This window comes from Podarcis liolepis (assembly GCF_965112155.1).
Source record: "Podarcis liolepis genome assembly, chromosome: 12".
Classification (NCBI taxonomy): Eukaryota; Metazoa; Chordata; class Lepidosauria; order Squamata; family Lacertidae; genus Podarcis; species Podarcis liolepis.
The window spans coordinates 21,845,733-21,864,990 of record NC_139563.1 but is presented as its reverse complement, the minus strand read 5'-3'; the positions used below and the strand labels follow the sequence as shown (position 1 = coordinate 21,864,990).

Genomic DNA, 19,258 nt, shown 5'->3' with positions numbered 1-19,258 from the left:
CTCCCCCGGTTCCCTAGAACCCTAGCAAAGTACATACCCTCTAACACTTTCCCAATAAAAATAGAGACATCCTATTCAACAACAACAACATTTATACCCCACCCATCTGACTGGGTTGCCTCAGCCACTCTGGGTGGCTTTCAACATATATAAAAACATAATACAACAGTAAACATAAAAAACTTACCTATACAGGGCTGCCTTCAGATGTCTTGTAATGATTTACTTATCTCCTTGGCTCGGGGGGGGGGGTGTCGCATAACTCCATACCCTCCAACATTTCTCCGATGAAAACAGGGACATCCTAAGGAAAAGCGGGACATTCTGGGATCAAATCAGAAACCAGGATGGCTTCTGTAAATCCAGGACTGTCCCTGGAAAATAGGGACACTTGGGGGGGGGGGTCTGAAAGTGTTCCCTTCCTCCCATTATTGGGCCCAAGTTAATTTAACATCAGATGTGATTGCAGACATTAAGATAATGGAGCTCAGGTAAGCTAATGTATAGATAATTCCATATTGTGAGGAGGGGAATGTGATGATATTGTGAACTGTAAAGTTTCTGATCTGTGAACAGGAGGAGAAGATGCAAGTATATTTTTTTCTCAGCGATAACAAGAAACCGTTAGCAAAATTCTGACTGGGGCAAGATCCATTAGATGCAGGGCTATTTTTCCCCCAGCCAGAGCTCACCTCTCAGGTGGGTGCCATTGCCATTCTAAGAGAACAAGGGAGAAGTAAATTCCTTCCAGTAGCACCTTAAAGACCAACTAAGTTAGTTCTTGGTATGAGCTTTCGTGTGCAAGCACACTTCTTCAGATATTGGTATCTGAAGAAGTGTGCTTGCACACGAAAGCTCATACCAAGAACTAACTTAGTTGGTCTTTAAGGTGCTACTGGAAGGAATTTTTTTGTTTTGACTATGGCAGACCAACACGGCTACCTATCTGTAAAGGGAGAAGTAGTTATTGGTGAGTTCTGGCACCTATTTTTCCATAAAAATAGCACTGATCAGATGCCAGTACTCAGCCTTGTCCCAGGCCAATGTACATAAAGAAGTGTTTGCAAAAATATCTGCTTATCAGCTGTGATAGTCTTTTAACACATCTCCATGTTCTGTCAGATCCTGCATAGGTAGGCTGACTGCATGATGGGCAAAAAAGCCCTTGAAGATGGTGCATTAACTCAGTCTTTTCCAGATTAATCATCCCGCACTTCTCCATCTGTTGTGTTTGTGTGTGAAGTAATGATTTTGTGCACCTGCGTCTAATGTTGGCATCAGCAAGTGTTGCTGTTCTGGGTCATCATCTTGAGTTGGCCGGGGTCAGTCAGCAGTGCAGGGACCCATGCTGTGGTGATGTGCTGGCAGGCCGTGTTTGTGCTACACTTTCATTTGCTGAACCAGTGAGTCAAAGGATCAGACTGCAAAGTATATTTGGGATCACAGCTTGAAAGGATTCTTCGGGGAATTCCAGCCTGGAGCTTTTAGACTTCAAGGACTGCTTGCTGCCAACAAGCCCAATTCCTTCCAAAATGCTACATATTTAGGTCACCACCAGCTTGCTCACCTAAGATATGGCCAATGCCAGGGAAACTGCGCTTTTATGCTAACAGATTTGTAATGAAAAATAGCTGCCAACAGAAAAACACCCTTTGCCTTCTCCCTGGAGAATAACTTTATTAACCCATGAAATGGATGTGATAAAATTGCCCATGAAAGCTCATATCAGAATACAGTACACCTGTTAGGCTGAAGTCTAAGTATGCTTCTTACCAGTCGATAGTTGCAGTCTACAGGAGAGTTAGCCCTGAGTGCTCACTGGAAGGACAGATCGTGAAGCTGAGGCTCCAATACTTTGGCCACCTCATGAGAGGAGAAGACTCCCTGGAAAAGACCCTGATGTTGGGCACAAGGATAAGGGGATGACAGAGGACAAGATAGTTAGACAGTGTTCTCGAAGCTACCAGCATGAGTTTGACCAAACTGCGGGAGGCAGTGGAAGACAGGAGTGCCTGGCATGCTCTGGTCCATGGGGTCACGAAGAGTAGGACACGACTAAACGACTAAACAACAACAACAACAACAACAACAGGAGACTTTCTCTTAGAAGCCCACTCTGTAATAACTCAGAGCAGGGCTTTTAGTGTGGCTGTCCCTGCCCTCTGGGTCGAGATACAGCAGGCACCCAATATCTGCACTTTCTGGAAATAATTGAAGACGTTTTTGTTCTGACTGGCTTTCCCGGTGTGATAAATGGGTCTTTACCATGAGGAGCTATTTTGTTAGGGTTTCAGTCTTGTTTTAAATGTATTTAATAAAACATTTTAATTTCACCGGTGTTTTTTTTTTTCTTTTTAAACTTCTCTCTCCCTCTCCGTTGGTGATTGTTTTTAATTGTTAGCTGTTGCTTTTAAAGCAGAAAAGTAAAAATATATGAATGAATATTAAATGAAATGAATAGATCAGCCTCATAGTTAACAACTCAACTGGGCACCATGGGTTACAAGAAATTCATTGCAGAGGGACCCTTTTCTACCTACCCATTACATTTGGGATGGGGTGGAGGAAAGATCCATGTGCACCATCTTGAATTCATTGGAGATGAGTAACTTTTCCGGCCTTATTTACAAAACAGATACAGTAGTGTACATTGATTCCATTTAGTGCATGACACCTTCCCCTCCATTGGAATGAATGGGGGAGCTAACACATGCAGGCTTGCAGGGACATTAGGTGATGTATCTACCATTCTGTTATCTGAAAGCATACTGGCACACGCATAAATTCCGGTTGTTGAATTTGTATATATATTCACACCAAAATTCAAACTGATAATTTCAAGTTTGCTCTCTCATTTTTAATGTATAAATACTAATGTACTTCTTACGTTCTTTCTCTTGCAGCTGAATTTTTATTCCTCTTGTGGGGCGTTTATCTCTGCTATGCAGTGCGGACCGTGCCCTCGGCGTTTCACGAGCCACGTTATTTGGCTGTTGCGGTTCACATTGAGCTCATTATCTCCGCGATATTCCATGCAATTAGGCAAGTGAGCTGTAGCCTGGTTCTTAACTGTTTACTTTCAACATGGTACAATTTGAATTGGGTCATCAGGCTAAGATGCACATCAGAAAGCCCCCAGATGAAAGCGTTCCTCCTGCAAAGCGCAGAATTCTTTAAAGACGTTCTCTTAGATGGCTGAAGAGATGAGCTTCCCATCTATTAATTAGGCAGGCAGGGTTTTCAGTACATGCATCAAAGGAAATGGTCTCTCAACAGCATTTTATGCATTTATTATTTCCAAAAGCTGTGTACAACTATATAAATCTTAATTCAAGAAGCTTTAAAATGACACTTAAAATCCAGGGTTAAAAATAACCAAGAAAACTATCAGGCAGCAGGCAGTGGGACATGAAAATGTCTAGCTAGAGTTGTCCCTTTTGGGATTGGTAGGGCAGAATCCTGGGAGGCCAACAGTAAGTGGAGCTAGAGCCTGTGTAGGTAGAGCCAACTCTTTATAGCTTTGTCCTCATTCTCCTGCTGAGTTCTGAAAAGGCAAAACTGAGACTAAAGAGGAGGAAGGGAACAGCCAGAGCCACTCCCTTTAAGGCAGGCAGGTAGCAGGTGGCAGTTGACTGAGAGCAGACTGCGGGTGGTGGGGCAATGCCCCGTTTGCCCTAATGGACCAGTCTCCTCTTGCTGTTAGCCCCATTTGAAATCATGCATAGAAATCTAAGCCCAAGCATCAACATTGAAAAGTAACCAGGGAAGTAGCTCCCTAGTCATGCAGCCTTACAAAATCCCTACAGAGGCAGAATTGAAATCTGTCAAAAGCCTAGCAGAATAATAATTTCAAGAAGCATCTTACCTACCTGCTTCAGGCTGACCTTCCTCAGGAAGAGTTCCATAACTTGGGGGTGGGGGCACCACCGAGAAGGCACTGGCCCGCATCCCCACCAGCCATACCTCTGTTGGTGTCAGGACACAGATTAAGGCCTCCCAAGATGCTCCTATTTGATGGGCAGGTTTTATAGCCTTTCAAACAGTGTGTAGAGGGCTATTGGTTTCGTTTGTTATTATGGTACGTATTTTTGTGTTTGTATATTGTAAACCACCCCGTGATCTTCAGGTGAAGGGTGGTATAGAAATTTAAATAATGATGGTGGTGGTGATGATGATGGAGGAAGCAGTTTTCTTCCAGCAATCCTGGTCCCAATCCATTTAAGTGAATATAAACTGGGCTCAGAAACAAAATGGAAGCCAGGGCAATTGAAAGAGGATTAGTGTGATATGATCCAAAAGATAAGTACCTCTTAAGTATTTTGCCTGGTGCTTTTTGCTGCAACTGCAGCTTCTGCTTACTCTTCAAGGGAAGTGCCCTTGAAGAATGCTTTGCAATACTTTGGTCTGGCTATGTGACCAAGGCATGTGTCATAATGACCAGCACCCTCTGGCATCGATGCCAGGTGCTCTGCACCCTCTACGATGCTCCAGTCACAGATCTCCAAGGCTCTGGCTTACAGAGCAGTAGCAGGCAGGTAGGAGGTCACCACCATTTTAAATTGCCCACAATGCCCCACAAGGGACTCTAGATTCCAGTGCATGGTCTGAAGGCACATGAGAGCACCACTTTGGTGAAGCTGGCTAGCACCCTGGATGGATGACTATCTGGCAGCCACATGTACACCCCCCGTGGGTCCCATAATATAGGGCAGGATATAATTATGTAAGGAAATGAACAATGGATAGATGAGTGGGTAGTTCACATCCACCCACTGCAAGAGGGTATTAGTAGTGCTGCGGTCCTCCAGTGGTAGCCCCACCAATGCCAGAGGGATTCCACCACAGTGTGCTTTGTCAAGAATCCTCCCACTTAGAGCCATCCCTGCAAGTTTTCACTTTACTGCAAATGGAACATTTGGTTGGTTTTCCACATACAATGGGGCACGTGCGCATGAACCCTGCATGCGCATTGGTGCTCTGATGTGCACACAAGGAGCCTGTGGATCAGAGGATGTGTACTGAGGGAGAGACAGGCAACAATGTCATATTCGATCACGTAGTGCATTGTTATATTCGGGTTTTTGCTCTGTAAGAGTCGTCAGGAATATTAAGGATCTAGCATTTAATGTGGGGGGGAGGAAAGTGGAGGAAGATGCATTTGCCAACCCTGTGGATTCTATTTTTAGGTTCAGTCTTGCCTCAAGACTTCAGTCTGATTGGATGCTGATGTTGTTCTTTGCGCACACACACTTGACTGTGACAGTCACTGTTGGGTTACTTCTGATCCCGAAGGTATTCTTTCTCTACTCTTTTCCCCGTGTCAGAACTCAGGGACAAATGCACAGTACGCAGGAGATCTCTTACTGGGTCTCTTCATGTTTGGGGTTTGTTTGTTTTTTTTAGATTTTGCAGAGGGTTCCAAATTAAATTGGAATGTCGACCTTTCCTCTCAATCTAAATTGCTGCTCTGAGCTCCATGGCTGGGTGTAAGAGAGAGGCACCCCCTCAGTGCCACTGCCCTGACCTAATTTGGATACCTTAAGGCAGCTTTAGAAACATCAGGAGTTCTCATCACAGATCTTCCGCCTAACAGGCCTCTTAGCCCTCTGATAGATCAATATAACTTGGTGGCAACTGTTGTTTGTTGAATTAGGAAATAGCCTGAGAAATCTCCTGTTTTGAGGAGACATCTAAAGATATATTTCTCTCTAGAACTGCAAAGTATCATGCAGTTGCTCCCGGCAAGTATCTTTCCATACCAGGGATGGTGACCCAGTGGTCCTCCAAAGGCTGGTGGACTCCAGCTCCCCATCAGTCCCAGCCAGCAAAGCCGATGCTCAGGGATGATGTTGGGGGGATGATGAGCAGGGATAATAGAAACTAGAGTCCAGCAACAGCTGGAGGACCACAGGTTGCCCCAACCCTGTTCTATATGAAGCTAGCGGGGCAAAGGTTTCTATGCACATATGAAGGCTATGCACATACTTGAAAAGAACAGCAAAAAGTTGAATATTCAGGGGGAGGTGTGCATGACAACCACAACGGAAGAGCCAATTGTAGTGTCCAGGAATGTCGAACTAAAGAACAAGGGCATGTTCTTTGATCTTACTTGTTATATTGACCAGGGCATTTATTTTGACATCTCACGTATGTTTTCAGTTTTCCCGTTCAAGCAATAACCCAAGAGATGACATAGCTACTGAGGCTTATGAAGATGAACTCGACATGGGAAGATCTGGATCTTACCTGAACAGCAGTATCAATTCAGCTTGGAGCGAGCATAGCTTGGATCCGGAAGATATTAGGGTACATGTCAACCTTGTGAATTTTCTCCCTGTGGGTGTTTTTTGTGGGTGTTTTTTTAAAAAGCCAGGTGGGAAATCTTCAGTAATAAGATGAAATAAATAAATTATGAAAATGATGGCCGGCTCAGTCCTAATAAAATCTTTGGCATGGTAAATTCAGTCTGACATAAGCAGCCTCTCTGATTGCTGGAGAGTTACTGCAGACTGTTAAAACTGAAGAATCCAATACAAGGACAACTTAGTTTCTTGCCCGAATAGATTCTTCCAATTCTTCCAATGGCTTCAGGTTACTCTCACAATACTCTCGTATTGTCGTATGTTAAACTCAGTGAAATGTAACTGAAATGATGGCCATTTTGTGCTGCTCTTTGGTTGTCTTCTGCATGTGTAACTCAGTCCAGTTGGAACTCTGTGTGCAAGTGGGGAAAGGGCTCTGTACACATTTTTTTTCCTGGGCTCATTCAATTCTGCTGATCATCTGTTGAGGAAGAAGGAGTTGAGAATAGAGGGCTGGATTCAGTCCTCCTTTTTATGCTCTCTGACAGCAGACGATTTGCTAAATTTGACCCAATCTTATTGGATCTTCATGCAAGCTCAGCTACTTCCTCAGGTTTCAACTCAGGGAAATGTACACCTGGGTCCCTATTGGCCCATGTGTTTCCTTCTATTGCAGGGATAGGGAACCAAGACCCAGATATCTGATCCCTAGGCCCTTCAGGTTAAGAAAAGCTACACTACATTTATTTTGACTCAATATATACCTTCCTGACAAGTATTGTTGTCTGATTTACAGGATGAATTGAAGAAGCTGTATGCCCAGCTGGAGATTTATAAGAGGAAAAAGATGATCACCAACAACCCACACCTCCAGAAGAAGAGGTGCTCCAAAAAGGGCTTGGGTCGTTCAATCATGCGAAGAATTACGGAGATCCCTGAGACAGTCACCAGGCAGTGCTCCCGGGAGGAAAAGGACTTTCTGGAGCATGGGGTTTCGAAGAATACTCCTGCGACAAAGAAGAACCCACTGGATTCTGGGGGACACATCAAACCGAAGGAAGAATCCTTGAGGAACCGAGTCTTCTCGTTGAAGAAGTCTCACAGCACTTACGACCACGTCCGGGAGCCAGCCGCAGAGCCTAACAGCTTAACAACAGAAAGCGTGGAGGTCATCACAGCTACTGAGAATTCCTTGCTGGATTCTGCCCCTGGGAAAAAGACCGCAGACAAAACTGAAGCAACGTCCACTGAAAACGTCCCTTTGGTGTGCAAATCCGTGAGCGCTCACAATTTAAGCGCAGATAAGAAGCCCCTTCACCCCAGAACGTCAGTGTTGCAGAAATCGCTCAGTGTTATTGCCAGTGCCAAGGAGAAAACGCTGGGGCTGGCTGGAAAAATGCAAAGCGAAGAGGGTGGCAAGTCGCACAAGTCTCAACAGAAGGGCAAAGAGGGAAGCAAGAAGCACTCGGGCGCCGATAAAAGCGAGCATAAGGATTCTCACCGGAAAAACTCTGCCCATGCAGATGAGGCGAAGAAGACCCATAAATCTGGGATAATGAAGCAACAAAAGTCCACTCAGGCAGCTGGGAACCCTGAGGCAACAGCAGCAGCAGCAGCAGCAGCAGCAGCAGATAAGACCCTGCCAAAGGGCAAAGTTGACATAGGAGAGGTTTGCCCCTGGGAAATCTATGACCAGAGCCCGGGGTCTGGGCTTTCTGATTCCAAAGCTCAAAAGCACGTCTCCATTGCTTCCTCTGAATCAGAGAAGCAACCCTCTTCCCCGGCCAAGGGCAAAACGCCCCACAAGACTGTGGAAGGCAATCAGCTCCCCAATCAAAAGAGCACAGATAGATGTGAAGTGTGCCCTTGGGAGACCCAAGAAGAAGAACTGCCAAGTTTGAAGGCTCAGCGGGATGTTCCCGGGATAAAGGGCAAGAATGCTAATAAACAGTGTGCCCCCAGCGTTTCTGCTGGAGAGCCCAAGGAACTGCTCCAAAAGACAACAGCACAAACCACAGATACCAATAAACTGGGAGGCCAGACAAAAAATTCCTCCTCCTCTCCAGTGGGGAATGCGCTTCCCTCCGATTCTGCCAAGCCGGCAGCTAGTAACTCACAGCAACCTTTAAAGTCGCGTATGGAAATCTGCCCTTGGGAGTATGAGGCGCCAGAGTTACCCAAAGGGGAGAAAAGTATAGCTTTATCGAACGCTACCAGTTTAAGCTCGAATAAAACGGCGGCGCATCCAAAATAAAGAGGGCTTCTTAGACTGTTGGGAAGAGAAGCAAACACCTGAATGAGAAAGGGCTGAAAAGAGGGAGGGGGGAAAGGTCCTGAGGATCTGGAAATTCCAAAGGAGCATCACTTAAGCAGGCGGCGAGCACCTTGAATACGTAGGAACTAGGCAAAGTGAATTGTCTCTTGTTTGTTTGTTTATTGTTGAGTGCCAACAGGGTTATCAGTGCGATCCAGAACATGAGGAACTGTGGCCCTTCCCTGTCCCCCCCAAAAAAGAGTTTACATTCCAAATGAGCGAAAACATGCCTTTAGAAATAATATTTTTTTTTGTAATAATATGCGGGGTTGGTAAGTAAGTGACATCAAAGTAATGAAGATCAAATGTAATTATTCCTAAAGGCCCTGTAGTGGCATAACGTGGGTTATGAATTCATTAAATGTCATAAAATCTAATGGAGTTGTTCTGAAAGGCCTCGGATCAGATGCAGGATACCACCGAGACTCGAAGCAAATGGATGCAGAGATAAAAATTGTGTGCTGTGGGAGCAACTCCAGAAACGAAAACGAAACAAAGAAAATCATGACTTTTCACTTTCATGGGATCATAGAATTGCAGAGTTGGAACCCAACCCCCTCCTTATCTCTGCCCTTGATAGCACTGCTAACTTAACGCACCCCCCTCCCCAATTATATTTTTATATGATTGCTCTCATTTTTCTTATAAATGTATGTACTCTGTGTCTCATATTTAAGCATTCCAGTTTGTATAATGTTTGCAAATAACTTTGATATGATTATGTGACACAACACATTTATGCAATCTGCAGGTAAAATCGAATGTGTGCAATTTTGAAAGCAAAACTTGCTCTAGAAATTGGTTGATTCCTAGGACTTATGGCAAAGCTCCCACAGGCTCGTTGAAGCTATAAGAAAACACACTGGTGATTTTATTTGGCTGTTCTTTTTGTTGTTGTTGTGGTGGTGGTTTATATTGTGGGCTTATTGTTTCTCTCTGTTATTTCCGATTATGATTTGATGCTGTACGATTCAGGGTTTTTATATGAGGTACGTTCCGTCTCTTGCACTTGTCCGTTGATGATCTTTACTAGCGGAAGCCGTCACCTTAGGGAGTTGCACAGCTTGGTAAATAATCGTAATGATATTTATTGTTTCTGTAGCGCTTAGAAAGCAAGCACTGTTTAAAAATAAATCTGGGGACAATGTTTCTTAGAAAACTGGCAAAATGTTATTTATCATTCCAGAAACACTGCTTTAATAATTCATCATCAGTATCTTGCTCTGTACTTTACATTGAGCCAGTTGAAAGAAAATGGGGAAATGTAGAAGATGTCTTCTGCAGAGTGGGAATTCTGGAATGCTGTCTGAATTCATGTTTCAGGAGAGGAATTAGGTTTGAAAGGCCTTGTTCATCATACTGTTAAACTTGAGAGAATCAGAAAGTGAGGAACCTTCCTGCCCTGTACCTATTAAGTGAATGACAGGACAAAGAAAACAGTTAGCCCCCATTTGTTAACCTCCTGCAAAGCACTTGTACAGCCAGATCCTATGCATGTTTACTCAGAAGTAAGCAACGCTGAGCTCAGTGGGGTTTACTTTCCAGGTAAATGTGCAGATTATGGATTGCAGCCTTAATCTGCAAGGTGTTTTGTGATCATTAATTGTTCTATAGCACTTTTACCCAATTAGGTTATGATATCATTTCTCTCCGTGACCCACCCACCTACTGACCACGGTTGCCAGCTCCCGTCCTGGAGACCGCGGTGGTTGCTTTAATGTCTCCAGCTTGGTAAAACAGCATTTGGGAAGGGTACCTCCACCCCAACTTGTCCGGTTACTTGTATTTTGCTCCAGATGCAAGCAGGACTCTGATTTTGCCTTAGACTAGAGCATGTAGGGGAATTAGTTAAGTGGAGGGCTGAACACTGAGATGTATGCAAGTCCCTGCTCCTAATCACTGTCTGCCTCTGTAGCAAGGAACCTGTTTCTCTCTGGATGGAATTGGGCTCTCAGCTGCCACTGGCCTCACGCAGCATAGCTACTGGCAATGAATGCTGTGAGTTGGAATCCCACAACATCTGGAGGGCCATAGGGTTTCACATCTGTACTCTGCGTATTACAGACATGGCCTCCACAATTGCCCCAGCAGTGGGACGTTTTAGGGGTGGCACTGCCAGGTTTGGATGGGAGAGCATTGGGGTGTTAAGAACTTTCAAGTATATAAAGCAGAGACTCAGTAGGAGCAAGAAAGCAGTCCTACTTGGCTGCACCAGGGAGCAATGTGGGCAACTTCCACCCCCACCCAAGACTGCACTGGCACTTCCAGACAACTCTAGCTGGACATTTTTCATGTCCATCTCTCTCTGCTCTGTGTCTTCAATGCACATAGTCATTCATCTGCCTCCTCCCTTTAGCTGGAGAAATGTCATATTCTAAAAACTCTGATGGGTATCTCATACAAATCCACAGAGGGAATTCTTTGCCTATCGGGACAGTGTGTTCTAACTATTAGCTCTCTTTGATGGAATGTGGGAAATATAATTCTGGGCTTTCATTAAAGAGCTTTCTGCCCAACAAAAGACAGCTCAGGCAGCAGTGCTGCCACCACTCCCTATCACTTTGCTGCTACTTCCTTGCAAGGTTCCTTGCATTGCACATGACATTGTTGCTCTTGGACACTGCCCAGCCCTGTATATCCAAGACTCAGTGACGTGAGCCAGGAATGGAGTGAAGCAATTCACAGTGTCACACATTGCATCATTATGAGGAAGGGGTGGAAAGTGACCAAGAGTAATGATGGTCAACTCTGAGTCTCTCATGTTGTCTATTTGAGTTGATGTCTAACTTGGAGCAGTTGAAGCAACCACCGCGATATCTGAGTCAGGAGATGGCTACCCTGCTCATAACATACCAAATATTGATATATATATATAGAGAGAGAGAGGAATCTATGCACTAGCCAATGCTGGCTTTTAAGCCGTATTTCATTCATCTTCAGTACACCAGGTGAAGTTGGTGGCATTTTTGTAAGCTGAGAGTGTGATCTGAAAGCATATGATGCAGTTCTACTGCTGAAGCTAAACAGGTCTGGTCATGGAAGCTACCTGGATGGGAGATAACTGCTTGTAGGACACTCTGAGCTTTGGATGAAGAGCAGTGCATAATTATTATTTTTAAAGCAAGCACTTTTTAATCTCCCTTCTACCAGTGATGGTTGAGAGATAGTCATTCACCTAAAGCTATCATTCATTTCTAGCTGAGTAAAAATTTGAACCTAGTTTCAAGGGATCCCAAGGATGAACTATGCACTAGTCCAGCCAAGATGTGGACAATTGCTTAATGCTGTGTCTATAACAGTCCCAGCTGAAGCCAATGGTGTCTTTGATGGGCAAAAATGAATAAATCTTTGTTAAGGATGTCATGGAATTTTGGATAACACAGAGGCTGAAGACTAAACAGTAGCAGTTCAGCCTCTTAAATATAGCCCTAGGTTATAGTCTACATCTCCACCTAGGTACCAAAATGCCCCATGAGTTTAATTTATTGGGTTAATACGCCTGCCTCCTGGTGTGTGCACCATGTATGTTCTCAAATGAACACATGGATCTCTTGCATGCACAGAGGTCTCAATATATCCCCTTTAAATGAAGCTGTCTTTCACATAAAGGCATGTGAACTCAGATCAACTCCCTTTATTGAAATGAATGGAGACCCCATTCTGGCCTGGATAACTTCATGCATGCATGAAGACATGATGGTGTCTCCTAACTCCCACCTTATTGAATCTAAAGTGGGCACACCACTTTAGAATCCCAGATAGCATATGAAGACAATTCATCTCAACTGAGATGAGCTCTGTACTATGTAAGGATATGTGCAGTATCTTCTTCTGCACTATGTAAGGATGATGGGGACGGTGTCAGACAGGGCGCAGCTGCACACAGGATAGGCAACCAGCCACAAGTGATCTGCATCCACATTGGGTGTGTGTGTGGTTAGGATGCTTTATCTGCATGTAGTGCTGGGATGGGGGAACCTTTGGACCTCCTGAAGTTGCTGTACTCCAACTCCCATCAGGATGGCTGGTGATCAGAGACAATGGACGTTGGAGTCCAACATCTGGAGGACCACAGGCTTCCCACTCCCAGTGTAGTTAGTGGCTTTTACTGCCAAGGTACATCAATGGAGGAAAACACCTGGAACTGCCCTCCCCATCTATATTCAAATCCTTCGCAGGTTTTTATGTGGGACAGCAGCCAAGGATCCCATTGGGAGCCTAAGGCGGTTCCTGGACCACAGCACATATCTCAAGAAGGAAATGTTGGACCAGGGGGGAGGGGGAAGAGAATTTAACAACAACGGGGATGCAATTGAACTGCCTTCAGAAGTCTGTATATTTTGTCTTTCCAAAGTCTGTCAGGAACCGTTTTCTAAAAAGCAAAAACAAATGTATTTTTCTTAAATCAAGAAAATATATATATTATATTTACAATAGATCGTATAAAAATATTTAATCATTCAGAAAAGTTAAAGCTGTAGAAGTAAAGAATTTTTACTCCCCTAAGAAAGATTCAGACTGAGAAAGAGGAAAGCTCTGGTGTATCTTACTGGTATAGGGAAGGTGTGGGGACAAAGAAAGAAAATAAAGTTGTACAGGTTGGAATTATCCTTCTCCACCCCATAATACTCAATCTAAGGTTCAAACTCGGATATGCCCTTACATGTATGTACGTGTATGCCTTTAATTGTCCCAAAATGGCTTTCTCCAGTAGAGAACTTAAGCAGAACGATGGGAGGTTTGGGGAGGAAGGGGAATGGTTGTTTTGTTCCCTTTTTTCGACATGGTAATGGAAAGCAGGGACTCTCTCCACTGTGGAAGGCAAAGAGGCACTTTCTCAGTATGGGACCTAATGTGAAAAGCCATTTGAGAGTTCACAACCTCTTCCTGCAAGACCTTTTGCTGACCTGCCCCTTTGGGTGCACTGAAACAGGCTAGGAATAGTGGTAAAAGCAAGAGGCACGTAATATTGAACACCATTCTTTTTGTCTCTTTAAAGGAGAGGTCTTCCTCCATTCCATTCCCTTGGTGTTCTTCTGCTCATTGTCTCTTGTGTTCAAATTCTCCCGAGTCCTGGTTTAACTAGGATAATTTTTCAAATTCTAGGATTGGAGGATGAGCAGTTTTGCTTCAACTTTGGCAACCTTTATTTTGTTCTCTTTCCCCTACCCATCCGGCTCCTTTCCATTACCAATGTTCACATGGTGCTTTCAGGGCTGGCCCTATCATTAGAAAGAGTGAGGCTGTTGCCTCAGGTGGCTGATTTGGGGTGTCGCAAATGGTTGGCTATGTAATTTATTGTTGTAGTTTCACTGCCAGGAAGCAGGAGAGGCACTTGTGGGGTTTTCTGCCTCAGGTACCACAAAAGTTTGGCCAGCCTTGGATACACTTTGACCGTGTGTGTGTTTGTGTGTATGTATGTATGTATGTGTGTGTCTCTCTCTGTGTGTGCATTTGCTGCTCTGCCCCAAACAGCAAAAGTTATTGGGGCCATTGCAAGTGTGCGCTGATAAAAAGCTGCAAAGTGGGTGGGTGAAAATACCTTGATTATATATCTATAATTGTATCAACTTTTCTTTAGGGCCATGTAATGTATACATGTGTTTCTCCTCCATAGGAAAAAATAATCACACATACAAAATGTTTGGCTCATCTGTATCTGCTAGTGTTGCCAGGTCAGGAGGTCCCAAACCCTAAGATTTCAGGGCGCAAAGCAGCCCCCAGTGATATCATTAAGCACGATGGGTTAACTATTAACTTCAGTCACTCAAATAAAAAAAATTTAAACCTAACAAATGAGTTGGGTCACTAGTTGGGTCACTAGCTGAAACCTTAGCTAAAGATAGTTGTTCTTGTGATTGTTGTGAACTGCTCTTGTCAACAGCCAGTGTTTATGCTGCAGTTGCCAGCCACTTATATATGCATTTAATTTTCTTTCCAGTCTTCTTTAAAAAACTAACTAAAGGTGTTTTTGCTCACCTGAATATTCAAACTCTCCACCTGCCACCTGGGGGGTGGCGAGTAGGCAAACCAGGAGACTCCAACTTAGCCCTGGGGGTCTAGCAACTCTAATCTGTGCACGATTACATCAAGTTTGCTTTTTCTGGTGGCACAAAAGTAAAAACACACATTGGCAACTCCAGAGGAAAAAAAGAATCTTGATGCAGGCCCTCATCAAGACTGGGAGGAAGTCCTAGCGTATTCAAGTGTGGCCTGCTTCTGAGAATACAAATATAGGATTACCCTATTAATTGCTAACTTCACTTGGATTCAACCAGCTATTCAGAGGTTGGTTCAAAGCCTGAAATCCAACCTCAGCCCAGTCTCCTGACCTGTCAATGAAGAATGGCGATTCAAAAAGATGGAGCACGTGGAGCCTGCTTCCAGATAATTTGGGGGAAATGACGTTCTCTGTGGGAACAGTCTTTTGTCTAAAGGTCTGCCAAAATTGATATAATTTCTGTGCTTGGAACTGACGATAGGGAACCACTCTGAAACCACCCACTAACTTTAGATGCCTGCAGGAAGCTCAGCATATTGGCATTTAACCCCTTGAAATGAAATCGGGCAAACTTTTCAGCGGTTTCAACTTGGTCTAGCTACACTAAGATGAGTCTAGGCACGCTCATTCACAGTAGCCAAGGCTTAGACCTTGACCTGTGTATTTGTTTTCTGACACCTTGAATGTTCCTTGTGTCACTTTAAACAAAATGTTTCATAGGCTCACTCAAGCCGTGTACTGTACTGTAAGCCTGTTTAGAAACTGAGATCCGTTTGTAAATTGAAGTACTATTTCCCACGCTCATGCGGTTATGAACATTTGTGATGCAACTGTTAGTACTTACAGTTTCTTCAGCACCTTAGAGAACAAAGGAAAAACCAAACGTTACTGGACTTATTAATATTGTACAACATTATGAACCTGTTAGAGGCATTGCTATATCCTGACAAACCCGAGTTAGCCTAATTGGTGTTCCATGTTTCATACATTCTTCTCCACCAGCATCTATTAGCTCGTCCCTATTCTGGAGTTCCATTGATGTCCCTCTGCCAAGAGAAATGCAACTCTAGAGTCACAGTGTTTTTAGCAGATCTGTGTAGAAGGCAGGTCATAATTTGCTTATGCTCACAAACATTTGCTACGTTGTCTTTTTCAAAATGCATGAGCAGGCTGCATCTCTCCTTTGTTTTGAAGACATGGTTTATAAAAAAACGTAATAGATTTATACCAAACCATATTAGACCTGTATATTTTATGCAAGAAGTACATGCTTTAAAAATATTTTTAAAAAGTTATTTACCCATTGTCAGCTTTGGTGGCATTATGGATCTGAAAAAAGCAGATAATGATTTTATATTTGCTGCACTCCTTAGGTTATTGCATGCATATGATGACAGGTAGGCCTGAGAAAACACTGCCTTTTGACTTTGAACATTTTAGCTACTAACCAGAGTTGTAGAATAAATGAAGCTGTACGTCTGTTCACTTTAGTCTGTGGTTCTTTAAGGGGGAAAAAAACACCATTATCTGGCAACCAACAGCATCCACCATGAACTGTTTGATAGATTTATGTTGTAATGTATCGCAGCATGTAAATAATATAACTTCTCTGCAATAAAACACATTTATATGAAAAAATGCGATAGCCTTTTTGTGTTGCCATTATGAAAGGAGTTGCTTTCTGCATGCGAACAACTGAACTTCTAAAAAAAAACCTCTCCCATCTTCCAGTGGCAGACCTACATTTTTGGGGGGCCCCTGAAGCGTGAACTGTTATGGGGCTCTTGTCCTAGTTCTTTCTTTCCTGAGGGATTGTGGGGTGCATTTGTTGTTTTTGGGTGGTGCATCGGTGTCCTCCCTAGATGAGCTGTTACCTGTATGGTACGGTAATACAATATTACGCTACTGCACCTTAGAGATTGTACACATTGAGCTCCTTTAGATGACCTTTTTATTGAACATTTACCCTGTTTTGCTTGAACAAAGCCTAAGCACAGTGTCAGGGAGCTGCCATTGGCTCAGGGGTGAGAGGGGGAAAGCCGGATGGATTACAGAGAGTCCCCAAAGATCGTTGGAAGCAGCACCTCCTTAGCAGAGGCGAGTAACCACGCCTCCAGCGGAGAGGAGCTGCAGGGCTTGGAGGAGGCGAGGCGGTGCCAGGACACCTTGCCTGAGCAAAGCAGGGAGGAGAGAGTTCCTCCATTACCCACGCCCTCCTTGTGCAGTAGGCTTCCGCGCAGAGAGGGGAGGCGCAGACTGGGCATCAAGAAACTACTCTGCTGGGGAAGGTTTAAGGACCGCCCACTCACAGATTCTGCCACTGAATGAGCAAGCCACGGAATAGTGGCGCTCTGCATGGTGAAGGTTTTTTTTGGCACCAATAACAAGGCTTTACAGCTGACCAAGGAGGCATTTGCCTGATTGCTCTCGAGCAACCCCCTGATACCCTTACACACAAGTTTGATTATATCTAGACCTTATTAAGCATTTGTTCTGATTAGTTTGCAGGAAGGTTGTAAAACAACGTTTAACCAGTCTTGCTTGCGAGATGTTTATACATCATCTCACCAGTTGTTTATTCATTCCATACTTTTCAGCGCACTTTCCCTGTCACTTTCCCAACAGCAAACACTCAATTTCTCTAGAGCGACAGAGAGTGCTTCCAGACTGTTGCTGTTTTCGGGTGGGGTTCAGTCACATACTGGCAAATTCAGGTTGCCCAGTTATAGCTGATTGAAAAGTCTTGTGCAGCAAAGCCCCTTTCCCAAAAGATTGGACTTTTTGTGATAAGGAAAGTGAGGGTACAAATGCAGGGGTTAACACTTGCATTGATACAAAGTCATCTGACCTGTGAACAAATCTGAATAAATACTCGTTAAACAATCAACATCTAATCTCCTTGCAAACAAATCAGAATGAATGCTTAATGAACAGGTAACCTAGAAGCACTCAATAGTACTTTCATTAACTTTAATTCAGCCAACCTAAATTTCCTGGAATGTTCTCGAATCCCTCCCACAAAATACTGACAACAATATTTGCCAATAACAGCAATCTTTCAGTCATTACCAAATAATGGAGAGGTTTTCCTTTGCAAAATTTCCTTTGCTTGTCGAAATTGGACAAGGCACAGAAAACCCCCCTGCCTGTTGTAAAACATTTGTTTCCCAAAAAGAACACTGTGATTTCCTTTGTGTGCTTTTGTAGCTCACTGATTACATAATGCCCTTCCCTCATCCAGAATCCTTCAAATACCACGCAAATGTCATTGGGATATCTTTGGGTATTTGGCCCTGCAGGGTTTGTGAATGAAAGTGTTGCGACTGTTTAATTTTAGCATCTTTCATTCCTGCTGGAAATGAAAAGGAGCCGAATGCAAGCCAAACATTGCCAGACCCTGTTCCTCTCCCCCCCCCCCATTCTTTTAAAAAAATGCCTTAGAAGAAGAAAAAAACAGTCACACACCCCAGCTGGGCAAATAGCAATTATATAAGAAACTATCTCCTAATGGTGGAAATCAGTGTTCTGTAATTGGAAAGAAAAGTGTGATCGCTTGTGAGCGCAATTCTTTTCCATTTGCTGCAAGCTGGCCTGGTATGTACTGCTGTCCCCTGTATTCCACTTGCTGCTGAACTTGAAGACCCATCTGGTTCTTATTTCTTATTTACTTACATATTTATAGGCCATACTTTTCATAAAGAGACAGCAAGGTGCTATACAAAATAGAAAGTTACAGTAGCTGGGATAAAAATACCAGTGAAAGCATCGGTAAAAACATAAGATCTGGGGGTTCTTTTGAGGGGGTGACCTCACGTTTCAAAAGCCTTTCTGAATAGCAGAGTTTTCAAAAGATGTCTAAAAGTAGGCAGTGATGACTTCTGCCTAGCTTCCGGTAGAGGGAGTTCCATAGGGGCGGGGCAGGCCCTGGGTCTCTAGTTAAGGCCAACCAAACCCCAGGGGCATTGGGAGGCATCCAAAGTGCCCCACCAGAGGATTTCAGTGATCAGAGTGGAGCATAAGGATTTAGGTGGTCCTTAAGGCATTTTGGGTCCAGGTTCTTCAGGGCTTGGGAATGAACACAAGAAACTTGAACCTGGCATGGCAACCACTGCAGCTCTCTCAACAGGGGTGTAATGTGTTACCAGAAGCCTGTTCCTGTGAGCAGTCTGTGAAGTGTAGGTGGGTTCCCACGAGGAAAGACACAGTGATAACAGCAAGAACCTTTATTGAGCTAACAGAACTGGACAACATGGGCAAAGCAACTGCTTATATATATTTCTGAAGGCCTGGGCTACTCCCACTCCCAACGTGATTGGCTGTCTAAACTTCAAAGCTGCGAATCATGACTCAGAGTTTAAGGGCCAATGGCAGAGGCGCAAATCCTGAAATGTTTTGTGATTGGATATAATGTATCAAATCAGAACAAAGGAGCTCAGAATCCTTAGTCCAGGCTCAAACTCAGGCAAACACAGACCACTGAATACTTAACAGTCTGGCCCCTGCATTCTGCGCTAGCTGCAGCTTCTGGATCAGAATAAAGCACATTACAGTGGTGCCCCGCAAGACGAATGCCTCGCAAGACGGAAAACCCGCTAGACGAAAGGGTTTTCCGTTTTTGAGCTGCTTCGCAAGACGAATTTC

The 19,258-nt window shown here is 43.9% G+C and overlaps 1 protein-coding gene across 1 annotated transcript; it reads left to right on the top strand.

Moving 5' to 3' along the window:
• The first annotated feature begins 252 nt into the window (after positions 1 to 252).
• On the top strand, positions 253 to 16,255 carry LOC310689661 (metabotropic glycine receptor-like). Its single transcript, XM_083467504.1, has 5 exons — positions 253 to 491; positions 2,904 to 3,042; positions 5,187 to 5,292; positions 6,160 to 6,306; positions 7,099 to 16,255. The coding sequence occupies exons 3-5, from the start codon at positions 5,221 to 5,223 to the stop codon at positions 8,554 to 8,556; spliced, it is 1,677 nt and encodes a 558-aa protein (XP_083323630.1). The 5' UTR covers positions 253 to 491; positions 2,904 to 3,042; positions 5,187 to 5,220; the 3' UTR covers positions 8,557 to 16,255.
• The last annotated feature ends 3,003 nt before the right edge of the window (positions 16,256 to 19,258 follow it).

Coding starts and splice junctions, on each gene's coding strand:
- LOC310689661 (XM_083467504.1), top strand. CDS start 5,221: ATGCTGATGTTGTTCTTTGCGCACACACACTTGACTGTGACAGTCACT. Junction 5,293..6,159: donor GGTTACTTCTGATCCCGAAG/GTATTCTTTCTC, acceptor GTATGTTTTCAG/TTTTCCCGTTCAAGCAATAA. Junction 6,307..7,098: donor TGGATCCGGAAGATATTAGG/GTACATGTCAAC, acceptor TCTGATTTACAG/GATGAATTGAAGAAGCTGTA.